The following is an 18,726-nucleotide window of genomic DNA, read 5'->3' on the forward strand; positions in this document are numbered from 1 at the left end:
ATGCAGAGCAGCAGGCAGACAGGGGAATCTCTGTGAGGGGGAAGGAGAAGGCAGAGAGGGCTCACCATAGAAGGTCTTACCACAAAGGGTCTTGTGGAAGCACCACTCGTGTGTAACAATGAGCCAGGAATAGTGCCTGAGGAGGCTGCACTTCACAAAGGAGGTAGTGACGAGGTGTGCCAACTCCTTCACATTACCCTGGAACCTCAAACTAAAGGTCGGCTCGGGTCTGCAAATGAAACCCGACCCAAGCCCATTAGAACCACATCCAACCCGAGACCGACCCGGCCCGAGTCCTTTCATTTTTTCCTGCGCCTGACCCAACCCGACCTGACCATCAGTTAACCTACCTTCCGTTTTTCACTTTGTTGCTTATCTGCACAAGCTTAAAATAACTGTAACAAAGCCACCTTTCAAGTCCAAAAAGTACCCGACCAAAATCCGAATGCTGCCCGACATATGTCGTCGGGTCCCATCGGGTTCGGGTCGGGTAGCTGGCCTTTACCTTAAACCAGGGTGAGGACGGCCCTGAGGCTGCAAAGATCACTGGCACCCTTACATTCTACACAACGGAATCCTTCCAGGTGGGGCCAGGTGACATCAGCAACATGCATTGTTTGCCATGCATTGAAACATCAGGGAGGTGGCAGAGGTACTGTACAGAAGGGGGAGACTTCATCTTCTTCTCCCTTAGGAGAGAAGACCAGGATAAAAGAGCCATTATAGTGGGCTTGCCAATGATGAATGTACATCACCCATGTGACTCTGCAGGCCCCTCATGGCAACGGGGAAAGTTACCACAACTGCAAGGGCTACCACTCTCTCACTGGCAGCTGGCGCACAACCACACTAAGCAATTTATCTCAGTGAATGCCTACTATCCTGGTCTTAACCACAATGTTTTTATCCTGCAACAGTCAATAATACAAACCATCTTCAGGCCTTCATGATGCACCACAGGCCGGCTGCTCAGCAACAAGGGCTACCCCCTCTGCACATGGCTTATGACCATATTCCGCCATTACATGACACGAGGTCAGAGGCCTTCAATGAAAGCCATGGAGTCACCCGCAACACTGCAGAACAAACAATTGGTCTCCTAAAGTAAAGATATCGCTGCTTAGTTCATTCCTGGCCTCCACCTCTCTGATAAGTACATCCAGGTCAGTGTCACTAAAGTGAGGATCCCAATCGTTTACCTGGTGTGCCATCCTCCTTCTCCTTCAGTGCTCCAATGTGATTATCCAGCAGCCGGCAATGCATTGCTGCAACTTCCCTTTATAGGGACCATGCCTTTAAAAAGGGGGAGCTTCCTGGAGCATATGGTTTCTTCATAAATCTACTTGGCCCCTGCAGTGCACAGAAAACCCTGACAGCAAAACAAATTTCAGGGCAGTGCAGGAGCCATTTGTGGCCACGCTACAATCAGGGAAATAAAGTGGATAAACAAATTTTACGTGCTGCTCACCACATTTCCATAGGCAAGGCAGATCACAAGTCCTGGCTCCCATGCCCAAAAAGCAAGGCAAATAAATTTCTAGCCCACAGTGTTACTGCACACTGATGCTGCAGTTATAGTGTTAATGTACCCTGGAGCTGGAGTCAAATACTAACCTAACATCATAATGGCCCTTTGGAGTACCCCTCCAAGCCACACACCATCCTGACTTGGAACTATATCGCGAACTACTGTCGCTGGGTCAAAATCCTGGAACTCCCTTCCTAACAGCACTGTGGGTGTACCTACACCCCAAGGACTGCAGTGGTTCAAGAAGGCAATTCACCACCAACTTCTTAAGAGCAATTAGGGATGGGCAACAAACGCTGGCCTTGCCAGCGATACTCACATCCCATGAAAGGATTAAAAAGTCAGGTGAGGCCCCTGGAATGCAGTTTCAGCTCCACGCTAATACTAAACATCTGGAATTTGAGTGCATCATAAATTTCGAAATTTTGGAGATAACTCTGCCCACTTCAACAGGGTCTGGAGTCAAAAGAAGGTGACAATTCCTAGAAAAGCACAGCTCTTTTGGACCCACGTCCTTTCCATACTTTTGTTTGGATCTAAAACATGAACCTGCTTAAGCAAGCCATCAAGATATTGGAAGCATTTTATATGTGTTCTCAGAGGTAACTCTGGGGAATTAAATCGCTCAACTTTGTCTACAATACAGATGTAACAACAAGAACCGGACTTGAGAAGACTGAAGTCATCGTTAATCATCACTTCCGGGCACAATTTAATCACATTGCTTGTCCCAAAGACAAAGTTCCGGTAAACTGGGCACTGAAGATTGGAATTGAAGTCAGGAAAGAACATGGACATTGCTCTAGTTGATGGCAACCAGTGTGTTTTCCTCGGTTAACCTGACTATATCAGTTCAGTAACCGTCAATGGAATCCTCTGATGCTTGGAATGAAGCCATACCATGCGATTCTAGATGGTTGATGTTATGGACCTCTGTTTTCTAAGTGTAATTGCTTGGTTCCTTTGCCCACAAATGGATTCAGATATAGAGCACTACATAGAATTTCACAGCACAGAAACAGGCCAGTGTTTATGCTCCACACAAACCTCCTCCCACCTCACTTCACCTCACCCTATCAACATATATTTCCACTCCTTTCTATCTCATGTACTTATCTTGCTTCCTCTTAATTGCATCTATGTTATTCTCCTCAACTAATCCATGTGATAGCAAGTTCCACATTCTCACCACTCTCTGAGTAAAGAAGTTTCTTCTGAACTCTTTATTGGATTTTGTATTATTAATTTATTAAGAATTTATAACCCTTGGTTTTGCACCAAAAGTTGAAATATCTTCTCTACATCTACCCTATGGAGGCATTCCACAATTTTAAAGACGTCTATCAGCTTACTTCTCAGTCTTTTCTTTTTAGTCTTTGCTGATAGATGCTTGCTGAGCTTTCTTCTAATCAGGACAGCTAATGTGCTAACCAAACAGGAGACAAGCAATGCAAAAATAGCTGAAACTTTAACTGTAGCTACTCTCCTCAATTGAAATGCAAACACACCCTGATAAGCAATGTTCCAGTTAACAGGTCCTTATCATGTTCATTATAAGACAAATCTTGGAAAAATACCATGCTTCAAAGCTTATTACCCAGAATTAATGTGATTACATAGGGTTTCATATTTTCTTAATCTTACACTTTAATATGGAAGTGATCTGTAAAATAACATACTGATCTGGCTGAATGCGGAGACAGTTAACCAGTTTTTGTTACATTCCTTCTCATCCACATTCTTCTCACTTTCAGCATCGCTTTGTTGAGCTGAGTCTGAATTCATCTGAGAGCACCCATCTACTGTGATTACCTGCAACAAACCAGATTAAGCACTTGATTAAGTGAAGGACAGAAAGTTTATTTAAGGGGGAAAGTCTTCAACCCCCAACTACATATTCAGTTCAACACAATGTAAGCTTTACACAGTCCATCCAACTGGAGCACTGAAGTAGCTCTCAGTCAGTGGTGTGAGTGAAAATCTGGCAAATCTTACAAGAATCCTGTCAGTCTACCTTCAGATATCTGGCAGAACTAAGAATCCCAATGTTTTCCAAGAAATAGAAGACAAACTCAATCGACCCAATCAGGTTGTGATTAGCTCAGATTTTTGTCCAGAGTCTGATTTTTATTAAGATGATGATGAAATTATCTGACCCAGATGAGATTATCTACTCTATTGCTAAATGCCGATGGAGAAATCTTTTGTGCTGGTGTTTAAAAAATTGGAAGAAAATAAAGTATGTCTGCCTTAATAGTTTTTAAGAAATTAATCAAAGACTTAAAGAGGCATCATTTTCATGCAAAAGTGGCAAATCTTTACTCATTTGCTCGTAGTGAAATGACACAAGCTAAAACACTTTGGGGTAGAAATTCAATGTCGTTGCCAAGGTGCAATGACTGCAAATTTAGCAGTGGGAAGAAATTTAGCACTGTGACCTCTCTGAGTGAGACTACTAATACTAATGCTACCATAAGGAGGCACTTACCAGAGGTCACATGTTTTCCTTTGGAGTGGGCAAAAATGAATGGAACAGACCATTCTCACACACCTCCTTACTGCTGATTACAGTATCGGCAGGACTTGGAAGCAGATTACCATACCAATCTTTCAGTAAGGGATAGCAGTGCATGTTGGGCGAGGCCAATAGAAAAGACAGGGAAAGCGCACTACAGTGGTGAAAGGCTCCTATACATAACACCTGTACATAACACACTAGTAAACACTCCCGTAAAGAGTGTAAAAAGATAAACAGTCCTGTTTAAAATATTCTGCAGTATCTTTTTAGTTCTCACTAAGTTTACATTTTTATCTCTCCCACCTACCGGTACTTGCAGCTTTGGAAGTTTCTTTTGTCCTCTGAAGGATGTTCTCCTACTATTTCGTGACTTTGATTTTAACCGCATTGAGTCGTAAAGCTGTGAAGGTTTTTTAAAGGCTAAAGAGGGGAAAGAGCACCTACATTAAAGACAATTCAGGAAAAAAAAAACAAGAACATGTGAGATGACTAAACTTTGTCACAAAATATCAGATTCAAAGTAGGGCATAAAAGAAAGATCTGAACAACAAAAAATAGGGCCAGATGAAATCATGTTTAAGGCTCCAATTTTCTTGAGGACAATGTGGATGCCACACATGGGGCTGGATTCTATAGAGCCCTTGATGTTGGGATCCATGGCAGTGGGGGAGGGGGGGGGCGTGAAGATGGCCCCAGTTGAGGCCCGCCACGGACATTGACGTTGGCAGGGCCCGGCCTGATAGTGTTGGCAGCAGCAAGGCCTCGTGGCTGCCCCTCCGCCACTCGGTGACAGGGCCGCAATTTAAATATTTCAATAAATTACAATACCTGAATTAAATACTCTCCCGTCACCTCCTAATATTCTGCCATGATCATCAACCTAGTGGCTGGCACTGCCATACCTTCGGTTCCCCATCAGGGGAAACAAGGTGCAACACTGGTGGGCAGGGGGCAAGAGGTAGGTTTCTCAGTGCGGGGAGAGGGGGGGAATGGGGTCAAATTAGAGTCATGGATGTAGGGGATAGTGGGAAGGGTTATAGTTTAAAGTTTGTGCAGTTGTTGGGGGGAAAGGTCAGATGGTAAAGGTAAGTGTTTGGGGGGGAAGGCAAATAATTAATTTAATTGTATTGGGGAGTGGGAGAGGGGCAAAAGAGATGTATTTATTTAATTTCATTTAATCTGTCTTTAAATAGTTACATTTTCTGGTAGGGCGGACAGCCATTTAAAAATGCGTCAGCGCCTGCGCACAGGCAGCTGTCACCTTTGCCGGGGACGGACAGTCCACCCCAACCATGTGATTGGGGGGGCAGTGGCCCACCCCGGCTATTTAAATAAGCCATCATGCTTGGAATTGCAGCAGCTCTTTGGTGTGCAGCCCGCACGGGCGGGCCGCCATTGTTTTCGCCCTCCACCGATTATAGAATTCAGCCCATGGTGTAGACAGTTTTCTGTTGATTCAAGTATTGAAATTCATTTGTTAGTTTTACAATGGGACCAATTCAGTGCACTATGAACATAGGAACATAAGAGCAAAGAAACAGAAGTAGGCCATTTAGCACCTCGAGCCTAAATCCAAATACCTGCATTTGCCACATACCCCTTAATACCTTTGGTTAACAAATATCAATCAACCTCAGATTTAAAATTTACAATTGATTTAGTATCAATTACTGTTTGTGGAAGAGTGTTCCAAACTTCTACCACCCTGTGTGTGTAGAAGTGTTTCCTAATTTCACCCCTGAAAGATCTGGTTCTAATTTTTAAACTAGAAGATACCAATTTAAGGTCATTGGTAAAAGAAGCAACAGCAGCATGAGGAAAAACTTTTTTATGTAGCGCATGATTAGGGTCTGTAATGCGCTGCCTGAGGGTGGTGGAGGCACATGCAAGCGAGGCCTTCAAAAGAGAACTGGATAATTATCCGAAGAGAAAAATAAATGTAGGGCTACGGGGAAAAGGCAGGGAAGTTGGACGAGGTGAGTTGCTCTTGTAGAGAGCTGGCACAGACACGACAGGCTGAACATCCTCCTTCTGTGCTGTAACCATTCTATGATTCTATGTTCCCAAGTCTTAGACTCCCCAACCAGCAGAAATATTTTCCCACTATCTACCCGAACTGTTTCCTTTAATACCTTGAAAACTGTTCTATCACCCCTCAACCTTCTAAATTCCAGGGAATACACTAGTTTGTGTAATCTCACCTCTTAGTTTAATCCTCGGAGTCCAGGTATTATTTTGGTAAATCAACACTGCACTCCATCTAAGGCATGGTGCCCAGTACTGCTCATACCATTCCGGGTGTGGTCTAATCAGGGCTTTGTATAGTTGTCACATAACTTCTACCTCCTTGTATTCTAGTCCTCTAGATACAAAGGCCAGCATTCCATTAGCCTTTTTGATTATTTTCTGTATTGACACTTTAGTGATCGATGTACATGGACCACCAAGTCTTTTTGGACTGCCACTGTTTCGAACTTTTCAACATTTAGAAAGTACCCTGTTCTATCCTTTTTAGGTCCAAAGTAGATGAACTCACATCTGCCTACATTGTATTGGTGCCATACTAATGCGCTTACATTGTATCCTTATATCTACCAAGCTATAAACACCAAACACACTGCAACGTGTTGATAGACTTACATATAGTGGCTAGTTGGCTGGGGACTTGGGTAATATACATCTTCTCTCATCTTTCTCATTCCAACAAAGGTTCTTTTTCTACCTACTTGTATGAGAAGGTTCTTTTATGTTATTGACTGCCTTTTATGTGGAACTTAAAGAAATCTAATGTCTGAAAATACAATGGACTAAATATTCGGGCACTGCTGGGGGTGGGAATGGAAGTGGGCGGGGCCCAAAGATAGCAGCGCCAGCCGGCGTGTCAGTTTGGAGATGTCGGTCCTGGCGCCAGCAATGTTCACCAGGGTAGTAGGAGGGCAGGACAGTGAACCTGTCCCCCTCCCAATTAAGGTCAATTAAAGTTATTAAAGAACTCATTATGTGCTTGTTAAAGGGGTTGAAATTTTCATGGGGGGTGCGGCGCCTGGGTTACACGCCCTCTCTGTTGCTAACCAGCTGAAGGGAGTTGGGTACAGAGTGGGGAGTCAGTCCTGGCTGACCCAAGGAATTATCCTGGCTCATAACAGGGTCAGCAGGATAGAGAGGTCTTGGCCTTTGAAAAGGAGATGTCCTCAGCACTGCGCAGCTGGCGGAGAGAGTGGGCACTCAGCATTCTGGCATTGAATGGGATCATCACCATCCCCGACATCACGGGGCAGAAGAGCAGTGGGGAAAGGCTGCCAATCACAATAGGACGGCTACCTGTCGAAAAGGAAGCTAGCAGCTGGCAACTGGAGCCCAACTCTCAAATGTTGGACCAATGGTGATGAAGGGCATCACGCACCACAGGAAGGGCAGAGCTTTGAGCAGCAGGAGGGCACAGGTGAAGAAAGAATAGCAGGAAGTCAACAGAGGACAAACCCTCAACACAGGATCTACCGTCGAAGACAGAGCTAATTGGAGATGACTGAGGCTCAGTGCCGCAGGAGACCACGACTCTCCAGGCAAATTAACAGAGACATCTGTGACCTCGTCACTGAAGACTCCGCCCCTCGCAGTACTGGTCGCCATGCCCTGCCAGTAGCCATCAATGTCATTGTGGCCTTGAACTTCTTCGCTTCTGGTTCCAAGGATCAGCTGTAAACCTTACTGGCATCGCAAAGTCAGCAGCACACCATTGCATCTCGCAGGTCAGAGCTGGACAGTACATTCATTTCACAGCAGTCGTAGCCTCGCAGATACAGAGGGCAGTGGGCTTCATCACCATCGCTGGATTCCCCCAGGTGCAGGGTATCATCAATTGCACCCATGTGACCATCAAGGAACCCAGTGACTGCCCAATCAGACTAATCAACGGGAACGTCTTACATTCCGTTAAAGATCAACAAGAGCTTCCTCCATGTGTGCACCACTTTCCTGGCAGCTGCCATGAATCCTTCATCCTCCAGCAGTCCAGGCTGCCTCAGGTCTTCACTCCAACTCCAAAAGTCCATGGATGGATCCTAGGGAACAAGGAATATCCCTTGAAGAGATGGCTATTGACCCGTCTGCATGGCCCCTAGACAGAAGCACAGAGGAGATACAATCAATGCCATCTGCTCACTAGAACAACCATTGAAAAAGCCATCGGGCTTCTCAAGCTGTGATTCAAGTGCTTGGACTGGGCGTTTGGTGCCCTCCAATATCCTCCTGCAAAGGTCTCAGTCACTGTGGTGGTCTGCTGCATTCTCCATAGCATGGCCCTCCAGAGATATGTGGACCTTGTCATACAGACCCCCACCTGCCAAGATTGAGGCACACATTATTTCACCGCATGAACATTAAAACTTAAAATTGTGGCTGGGAAGAAAAGAGGGCCTATCACAAGGAATTGCCAAGCCCCTGACTGGAAAGATATTTGCATGCTAGCAGACAGTATTGGAACAAGGGTCCCAGTCCTTGCTTCTCCAATACACAGAAGACCTGGTCAGGCCAGTTTAGTCACATGACTAACTGGCTGTTTGAATTTGAACTTGCCACAGAGTGTTTGAAACTGAGAAAGCTCTTTGCTCCTGGACTGAGAACATCTTTCTCTTGTATGTTCCCATCTCTTTCTCACGGAACTGAAGACCCATTGAAGACACATGAACCCCAAAAGAGAAAAGTCTCCTGCAGTGAACAATGTTTAAGAAGAATGCTGCGCCCCAACGAAAAGCAAGACTACTTACAAAAGGACTACAGTGAGCTCGAAGCACAGTAAACGAAAACCCCTCTTCAGAGATTGCCTCAAACTTTTTTACTTTATTTTTTCCTCTGCTCTTTTCTGTCTCCATTTGCATGTACGTATCGCATATGCATGCTAGCGTGGGGCGCAGTGTGTATCTGTAGGCGTTAACTGAATTAGAGTTTAAGTTTAAGGTTTAATAAATTTCACTTTTCTTCTTTAAATGTAAGAGCCTGTTTATGCTCATTTCTTTGCCTTATAATTGGAAAGTGGTGAACAAGGATTCACCAAGGGGGTGCTCAAAACACAGTGTGTTTAAAATTAAATCCTGTTACAATAAGATCAGATGAAGGCTAAAAGGGATCTCTAGACACCTTTCTCACCTTGTCGTAACAACTTTGAGGATGGTGAGGCCCTGGAAGGAGACAGTTCATTGGGGAAGAGCAGGAACAGGAGGTGAGAGAGGTGAGGAAGTGGAGGTGGAGGGAGATGACGCTGAACAGAGAGGTCAGAGAGGTCACAAAGATGTGGCCGTGCACGACTTAGGGCACGATGAGCTCATGAGGATGCCATGAATGTCAGAGATGTTCTGATTCATGAACATTTGAACTGAGCCCCTCTAACCCAGGTTGAGGGGGCATAGCATGGAAGGGAGGCTGAGATACCTGTGCTAACACATCCATGGAAGAAGCAGCCTCAAACATCTAATCACTTAGCGCCAATGAAGGAATCACATCTGCCCAGAGTTTTGCCCTCACTGTGAAGGATCCTGTTACCTCTTTCACCACCTCATACCACGTTTCCTTTCATGACAGCAATAAAAGGAGTCCCAGATGTGTGGACTTAAAGTGTCATCATTTATACAGTGCAAAGAAAGGAAAGCATTTGAAAAGGTGCCACATCAAAGGTTATTGCAGAAAACGAAAGCTCATGGTGTAGGGGGTAACACTTTGGCATGGATAGAAGATTGGCTTGCTAACAGGAAACAGAGAGTAGGCATAAATGGATCATTTTCTGGTTGGCAAGATGTAACGAGTGGTGTGCCACAAAGATCTGTGCTGGGGCTTCAACTTTTTACAATTTGTATAAATGACTTGGATGAAGGGACTGAAGATATGTTTGCTAAATTTGCTTATGACACAAAGATAGGAAGGAAGGTAAGCTGTGAAGAGGACAGAAGGAAGCTACAAAGGGATATAGATAGGTTAAGTGAGTGGGCAAAGATCTGGCAAATGGAGTATAATGTGGAAAAATGTGAAATTGTCCATTTTGGCAGGAAGAATAAAAAAGAAGCATATTATCTAAATGGTGAGAGATTAAAAAAGGTACCTGGACTTGCACCTGAAGTGCTGTAACCTGTAATGCTACGGACCAAGAGCTGGAAGGTGGGATTAGATTGGGCGGCTAGTTTTTTCAGTTGGCGCAGACATGTTGGGCTGAATGGCCTCCTTCTGTGCCTTAACTTTTCTATCGTTCTATGCAGAGCTCTGAGGTGAATCGCAAAAGGTTAGTATGCAGGTATAGCAAGTAATTAGGAAAGCGAATAGAATGTTATTGTTTATCGTGAGGGAAATTGAATACAAAAGTAGGGTGGTTCTGTTTCAGATATACAGGGCATTGGTGAGACCATATCTGGAGTACTGTGTACAGTATTGGTCTCCATATTTAAAGAGTTATGTAATGCACTGGAAACAGTTCAGAGAAGGTTTACTAGACTAATATCTGGAATGGGCGGGTTGTCTTATGAGGAAAGATTGGACAGGCTAGGCTTGTATCCGCTCGAGCTTAAAAGAGTAAGAGGCAATTTGATTGAAACATATAAGATTCTGAGGGGTCTTGAAACAGTGGATGTGGAAAGGATGTTTCCTCTTGTGGGAGAATATAGAACTAGAGGTCACTGTTTAAAAATAAGGGATCGTCCATTTAAGACAGAGATGAGAAGACTTTTTTTCTCTCAGAGGGTCATGAGTCTTTGGAATTCTCTTCCTCAAAAGGCGGTGGAAGCAGAGCCTTTGAGTATTTTTAAGGCAGAGGGAAATAGATTCTTGATAAGCAAGGGGGTGAAAGGTAATTAGAGGTAGGTGGGAATGTGGAGTTGAGGTTACAATCAAATCAGCCATGATCTTATTGAATGGTGGAGCAGGCTCGAGGGCCGAGTGGCCTACTCCTGCTCTTAATTCATATGTTCGCATGTTCATATGTTCGTATATTTTACAAACGTATGTTCGTAAAACAGTAGACAGGCACTATAAGAACACACCCCAGTGACCCACTTAGTTCGCCGTGCAACACAGTGGCCTCCATGCTCAGCCACCCCTACATTGTGTTCCCCTTCTGGCCTCAGAGGAGGCGGAAGCAGTCTGCTCACTCATCTCAGCTTGCAGCCCCTCAGTCAGAGGGACCAAGGAGGTCAAGGATAATGGCACTCTCATCCTTCTCTGTGACATCCTCAGCCCTTGACAGGCACTGTGGCTGCCTGGAGGAGGACCCCAGCTGGAGCGCAGCTGGCATCCCCTCCAAAGATCTCTGCACCACCAGCACCACTGACTCATCCATGCGACCCAGCTCCTCATGCATCCTGCGGATGTCAGCATGCAGTTCTTGCATGCACTCCAGCTGCTGCTGCATATGGCTTTCCAAGAGGTTGGCCACTCTCTCTATAGGGGAGCTCATGCGCTCATAGCCCTGAGCCATTGTGGCGCACATGAGCTGGATGGATTAGTCCAATCTCTGGCCAGGACCTTGCACTGCTTCAGGGAATTCTGACATGTGGGAGCACATCCCCTGCTACTGTTCAAGGTACGGCCTCCTTTCCAGTGCCACCTGAGGCCCTGCACCTGTGCCTAGCTGAGCAGAGCTATGTCTGTCCTCCCTCCTCTGAGGAGAGCTGACCACAGCTCCCACTGCCTCTGGCACCTCCTCCTGCCCACTAGTGTCATGACTCGACAACATTGGACTATTCAGTCACCTAAAGACCCACAACCCTGGAGTGGAAGAAAGACATCCTCGTTCCCGAGTGACTTCCTAAGAGAAGAAGAGTGTCGTCATCAGCACCCTGTGCCACTCTATCTACACATATGCGAGGATCCATTGAGGTGAGCGTATCTGTGCTGGTGGATGGTGTGCTCAGAAGGTGTGACGGTGCCTCTTCATCTCCTTCTTGCTCCTCTGGGTGCATGGAGGGAGGGGGAGAGGGTGCCATGGGTTGGACATCTGCACCTGTGGGGGACACAAGAAGAGATGATGAGAGCTAGCCTAGGAGAGTTGAAGCCGCTGCAGTGCTGAGGCTACCTAATGTTACTCAGTGTGTGACACGCTATCAGACGGGGTGGAGTGCACTGCACCCCCTTAACGATCACTTTGCCCTCTGTAATCACCAGGTCCGCCATGAGCTCCTGACTCACTAGGCCCGACTGCCTCCTCTTCCACTATCCTGGCTATCTCCATCACTGTCTACTCCACTGGGATGATGCAGTAGAAGAACAGCACCCCTCCCCCTGTCTGGGCCCTGTTGCTCCTGCAAAGACAAAAGAGAGTGAGATAAGGCACTGCTGTCATTTGTGGCCAACGTCATCTTCCCCTATCCATTAGAAGTTGAGTGTCTCCGTGGTGACAGGTCCTCAACAGCACTGTGGCTGCGAACCATTTTGAGGGGTCAAAAAGTGCCTTCGGCATACATCCGTCCCATGTTCAGGAGTAGCATGCACACTCAGGCTCCTCAGCTGGTGTGTCTGCTGGAAGGTCTAAGACCTGTCCTGAGGGTTGGGGTTGCACTCACCTTGCCAGAACGTATCAGGTCATTGAAACTTTTACGGCACAGAATCCAGGTTCTTCCAGTCTTGCTTCTGCCGCTGACGGCGGCAGCATTCTGAATCCAGACCTCTTTCGTTTCAGCTGGTGGCCTCCTCCTATCACCTTCCAGGAAGAGGACCTCCCTCCTTCCCCCCACAGCCTCCAACATTACATTCAGACCGGCATCGATGAAGTGAGAGGCAGTCCTGCCCCGGGTGCCAGGCCTCTGGCTTTCCTGTGACATCTCACTTCCCTCTGGTGTTGTGGAAGGATTTGGCACAATCAGCAGATTTTTCCCTTACGACAAGCAGTAATGGCTGCCGTGGGGAGTCTAAATCAGTCCCACACTACATCTGACCCGCCTGCTTTCCCACTCCCACAGGCTCCAGTTGGACAGGGAACCCATCTCCATATAAATTAAGGGCTCATCCCTGTGAGAATTGCAACTTTAATCAGTTTCCCACCAGGGGCGGGCTCGGGACCCGAAAACCGTCCCAACTCCTGTTTCCTGCTTCCATGGGGAAAATTCAGCCTGATATATCTGTCACCTACACAACACAGCTGGCTGTCAAATTTAACAAATATTTCTTGACGATGCTTGGACAGAATCAGTGGCGAGAATAAAATGAAGACAGCAGTGACTTCAACAGCCACTGACAGAGCCAATCCTTGTTTTCAGAGTGGTTTCAAGATCTGGCTGTAGAAGACTGCGGAGTTTTATCATGACTTCCCTCATGAGCCTTGGTCCCTGAAAGCAGCCTTCTTCAGACATGTTCAGGTCTGATTGCTTTAGCCTACCTGTGCATCAGGCAGTATAAGGATCACTCCATCTTGTGTGCCTTAGATGTAATCGTAATTACTTTGCATGTCCTGTTTAATACTCCAGAAGCTGCAGGTGCACTGATACACCTCTGGGTGCTATTTAATCTCAGAGTAATTAGAGTCGCATTACAAAATCTAGAGATTGGTGGTGTGCAGCATTAACAAGCTATGAATGGTTTCAGTGCTGAAACCAAAAACAGTAGCACATAAACAGATAAATTGCTGGGTCAATTTAAAGAAACTCGTAGCAACTACCAATCTGACATCTGAGGCATTGTTAGAGTACCTCCCACAGATTATGGGGTTTATCTTTTTTTTGGCCAGGGTAGTAGGATCATTTGAAACCTCAGGGGGTGGTGTCCCTACACTTTTGCGAGTCGCCCCAGGCCCAGGTAAGGGTCCCATGCTCAGGGTTGCAAGCCATGGCCAATGGCGGAACTGGCAAATTTGCGGTCGTGATCGTGGAAGAGCTAGAACCTCGAGGGGCAGCGACTGCTTACAGGCGGAGGATCCCTTGGGAGGAGGACTTGTGTTTCCTTTAAAGCATAAGAGAAAGGCAACAGGACACAACCTCGTGCACTTTTTCCCTAGTCATATTGCTCATTTCTCATGGAAGTTAAAAAATGGAAGGTTCTTACAAGCAACTGAAGAGGAAAGCGCAGTACTATGAAGCATGGAGAAATGAGCAGAAGACTTGCCTTTGGGCAGATCACCACAACTACTACTTTGTTTGCACTACTTTGGGGCTTTTAATGACCCCAGTGCATAGCAGGTCCTCTGCGACATATATGCATTCCAGCTATAGGATGGCACACTATGTGAAAGATGTACAATTAGCCTAATCCAGATCACCCATGGCTGATGCACATCTGTGGTATTAGCGGCATCCACCTCATTATTGGCTATATGGTGATGGATGCTTAGTACAAAGGTAACTAGTAAGATGATAACTTTTAACTACCTGTTCAGATTCAGCAGCCCAAAATGTCAGCTTCTTTTACACAAATCAGAAATACTAAAGTCATGTACTGGGTAGCAAAAAAAAGGCCTAGAGATTTGATAGCATTCATTTTTGGGCACCATACTCAAAGAGAGATAACAGCCAAAACTCAAATAGGGAGGTCTGAGGATCCCAGGATTTTGGCTCACAGGCATTATTATCATATAGATGGCACAGTGGTCAGAGCCGGCACAGGTTCGCCAGCCAATTTTTGGGTAAGTGATTCGGTAAGATCGCAGAGGTCTGGAGGAGGAATATTTGGGCCTCGGAGTGTGATGGGAGGGCATTTGGGGGTTGGGGAAGAGGATCACTGGTGTCTGGAGTATTGTTGGAGTGTCAGGAGTGTTGTGAGGGTGGTGGATGGGTGGGGCTAGGAGGACAGTACCGGGGTGAGTTCTGGGGTCAGGGTTGGGGGTGGGGCCTGGAAGTCAGATTCAGGAGTTAGGTCAGAGATCTCAGGACCAGGAGCGGCAGTGATTATGGTAAGCGTTTATCTTTTTTAATTCCGTGCTGTTTAGCGTTGATTTCCCAGAGGCATTCAGCACTGATGCTGGCTGCCTCCTGTGTAAACCAAAGTTGCAAGAGGGAGCACAAGCAGGCATTAGGCCCCTTTTCTGCATATGTTAATGGCCTAATGCCTGCTTCAGATGTGGGTAAAAAAACGCCTCTTGTTCAGTGCGGCTTGTACCAGAATTTGCATGCAAAGTGGGGACGCCATTTTGGACACAAATCATACTTGTAGCACCAAAAAACCGGGTGATACGAGGCCGAATTTCTAGCTTGTTTTTACATTCATTCACAGATTGTGGGCATTACTGGCAAGGCTGACCTTTATTTCCCAACCCTAACAATCGAATGGTTTGCTAGGCCACTCGAGAGGGTGGTAAGAGTCAACCACATTGACACTAAAATTCTTTATAGGCCAGACCCCATAAGGACAGCAGGTTTCCTTCCCTAAAGGAATTTAGTAAACTATTTGAGTTTTTGCAACAATCTAATAACTTTGTCACTTTTACTGACTGGCTTTTTATTTCCAGAACTTTTTTAAAACTGAATTCAAATTCATGAAATCCCATAAATTCATGCTCAAAGATTATTAGTCCAGTCTTTTGGATTACAAGTCCAATATCCTAACCATTGTGCTACTATACCCCTTAAACTATGTAAACTGTAAGTTCAAATTGTAGCATTTCTTATTCATGTTCCTTGGTTTAGTCAAATCTAGTCTTTATTAGACTATTGCAGATCAAATGGACTATTTCTCATCTCAAGGGCACATACCTCGACCTCCCATTAAAATATTCTGCTAAAGCATTATTTTCTTTATGTATTTACATATAAAGGACTCAAATTATGAAGAAACCAATCTTTAAGTTTAACTTTGGTTTCTTGAGGTTATAGACATTTGTCCATTAGGAATAGACAAAATATAATCTTAAAAAACTTTTATTTTACTTCTGTGCCACAGATTTTCTTCCTTCTGAGTCCTGAACCTGAAGCTGTTTCTTCGAGAAGACCAGCTGTCCCTTCTCAGTGGATTTATCCAGTAGGAAATGCTGTTATGTTTGTGCTTGGAGAAAGACTCCAAGCTGCATCTGGTATGTCCAGATCTGTCTGAATTATATGAGAAGGAATGAGACTTTTTGATCTGAGTGTGACATGATCCATCATCCCTACAATTACAGTCAATATTGAATAAAGAATGTACACACTTTCTGTTTTGATTCTTCAAACTTGCACTGAAGATGCCTGGCTCATCATCTTCATTAAATGCCCAGTTGACATAACCACCCTCAATCTCTTCACTGTGCCTGCCTGATAATAGGGAAGCATCAATAACAATGGGAGAGGCTAGCAGGCTCAGTGAATGTTTATCTACCCTCCTATCAGTCCTCACAGGTGACATATGAATAACATCCCATTGTTTCCCACGATGGTCTTCAGCCTCATTCTGGTCAGCAAACATTTGTTGAGAGCTGAGTTGTACTGGTGTGCTGCATGTGGTCTTCTCTTGTTTCTGAACAATCGAGTTTAAATTGGTCAATGTTGGGGTGCTTGGGAGTGACATATTAAAGTGGAGTTCTGTACACTTAGGGCTTCCAAGAGGTGAGGGGACTAGGAATAATTGTCCATATTTATGAAGTGATGTGGGCTCAGATAACATGACAGTACCACCTTCCAACTCTTTTTGCTTAGAAAGTATTCGGTCAGCATATAACACCTGTTTGTTCTCATCCTGCTTTTCCGATTTAGGTGATTTAGCTACAATGCTTGCATTGTGATAACATATTGATGGCTTTTGGCTGTTTGTTAAGTTCCTAAGTAGTGAAGGTGGAGTGCTATAATAATTTTGCTTCGCTTGAATTTCAGCAGAAAAATTGTCCAAGGGATTCAGGTGGATCACATTGCTCCAGCTATGTGGCAGCTTTCGAAGGTCACTGTTTTCTGTGTTGTTCCCGAGGAATGCATCTTCCACTTTTAAACTATCCACAGCAGAGATCACTTTCAGAGTGTCCACAGTCAGGGCTGAGAGGTCCTGCAGATGTCCAAGTTGGCTGTCCAAAGAATGCAAAGATTCCTTGACATAATGCACTTTCTCATTTACTTCTTTCAGCTGCATAGCCATTTCTTCAACTCTAGAAAAATAAGACACATTTTAGCCATTTTGTTTTCTTTAGTTTACCATATTTTCTGAAACAATCAACAAGGTACCTCCAGCTTGAGGGATCTTGGGATGTTTTACTACATTAAAGGCACTATATAGATGCATGTTTTTGTTGTTTGGATCTGAATCTGCCAATCCTCTCTATTGTGATGATTAGTCCAATGGCAGGAGTTTTCCAGTTACACCCCAATCAGAGAGGGAAAACAGATACAGCCTGATTGGAGTACCAATTCAGTAGAATAAACTAACTTGAATGTTGTTTTTTATTCCAAACATTTTCTAATGCCTGTATATACCGTCACCTCCCAATTTCCTGTTTGTTCTTCCTGTAAAGTAACTTCAGACGTTTTTTTTGCTTGAAAGGCATGTTGTGTGATTGCCTTTAAGAGTGATGTCCCTTTAGGATCTTACTATGCTAATGAGCTGAATACCAGGATGCAGTCATGTGACTACATGCCAGTCTCACTCTGCTACTGTAACACCAAGAGGCAAGTCCTATAAATAGATTGCTCTGTACTGTATGATAGTTTAGCTGTTTAATAAACCTGTTTGAGATCTTCACCAACTAAACTCCACACTTCTCATTTATGTTGCATCAGACAGCATAAAAAGCTTCTCATTACACAGTGGCAGCTGTGGTGAGAAAACAAGACCTAAGATTGAAGGCCATAGGAAAACAGCTTTAAAAATTACCTGCAGCTAAAAGAGAGAAAGTTAAAAGAAATACTGGCCCAAACAGTGTAAAGAAGAAAAAAAACTCACCTCCAGCTGTAGAAGACAGAGCGCTGAATGACAGGCTGCAAATCAATCACTGTGAGTGGGTGAGTCAGTGTGCCATCAGTAGAAGAATCCCAGTTAAAAAAAAGAAGCCTTGATGTCCTTAAAAGATTGATTTTTTTTCGTCTCTCAAAGACTCCCTGGGAGAATAAAAAATTTGGGGAAGACACGATTCCTCCCCCAGACTGATCAGGTCAGCGCCATTACAGGAGGTGCTTGACAGCAAAAAGTGTGGGAATCCTCATTCATGCAGCTCACAGCTAGGGCTATAAAAAGAAACCCATTAAATCACTCCAGCGTGAAGAGCTTTCATTCACTCAGCTTGAGTTTTAAAAAACTCATGAAGCCACTCAAGTATGAAGAATTGTCTATTGAATGGCTGCATAAACAAACCCTAGCAAAAAAAAGCACTTGAAATTCCTATTGTACAACTGTATAAACAAACTGACTAGAGTGCTGGAAGCTAGGTAAACAGGCAAGCTGCTCCTGTCAATCAAAACAGACAGTCTAAAAAACAGATTTTTTTAAAGGGAAGACAGGACAGAGTCACAGAACCAGGTCTTAAAGCAAGTTCTTACAGCAAGTTTTAAAGCAGAAGAACAGCAGGAACATGGATACCAATTTTCCCAGCATGAACTGGAAAGCCTGGGATATCCTAGTTCAAACTGTTCCAATAGAGAATGCAATTATGCTTTGCAGACCAAGCAATTGTAGAACCAGTAAAACAGGCTGTAAAAATAATGATAGTGATTGGAAATGAGGGATTGCACAGAATCAATACCTCAATGAACAGGACCAGAAAGATCCCACAAAGATATGGAAAGTGCTGGAAGATCAGCTCTGATTGAAAATAAATTTTCGA

At 44.7% G+C, this 18,726-nt stretch overlaps 1 protein-coding gene across 1 annotated transcript in view; it reads right to left on the reverse strand.

Moving 5' to 3' along the window:
- Nucleotides 1-18,726, reverse strand: part of LOC137369180 (transient receptor potential cation channel subfamily M member 6-like) — a 201,362-nt gene that overhangs the window by 39,657 nt on the left and 142,979 nt on the right. Inside the window, 3 exon segments of the mRNA XM_068029967.1 lie at nt 3,208-3,340; nt 4,354-4,466; nt 15,878-17,058. Of these exon segments, the coding sequence (XP_067886068.1) occupies nt 3,208-3,340; nt 4,354-4,466; nt 15,878-17,058 (1,427 nt within the window).

This window comes from Heterodontus francisci, chromosome 4 (assembly GCF_036365525.1).
Source record: "Heterodontus francisci isolate sHetFra1 chromosome 4, sHetFra1.hap1, whole genome shotgun sequence".
NCBI classification, from domain to species: domain Eukaryota; kingdom Metazoa; phylum Chordata; class Chondrichthyes; order Heterodontiformes; family Heterodontidae; genus Heterodontus; species Heterodontus francisci.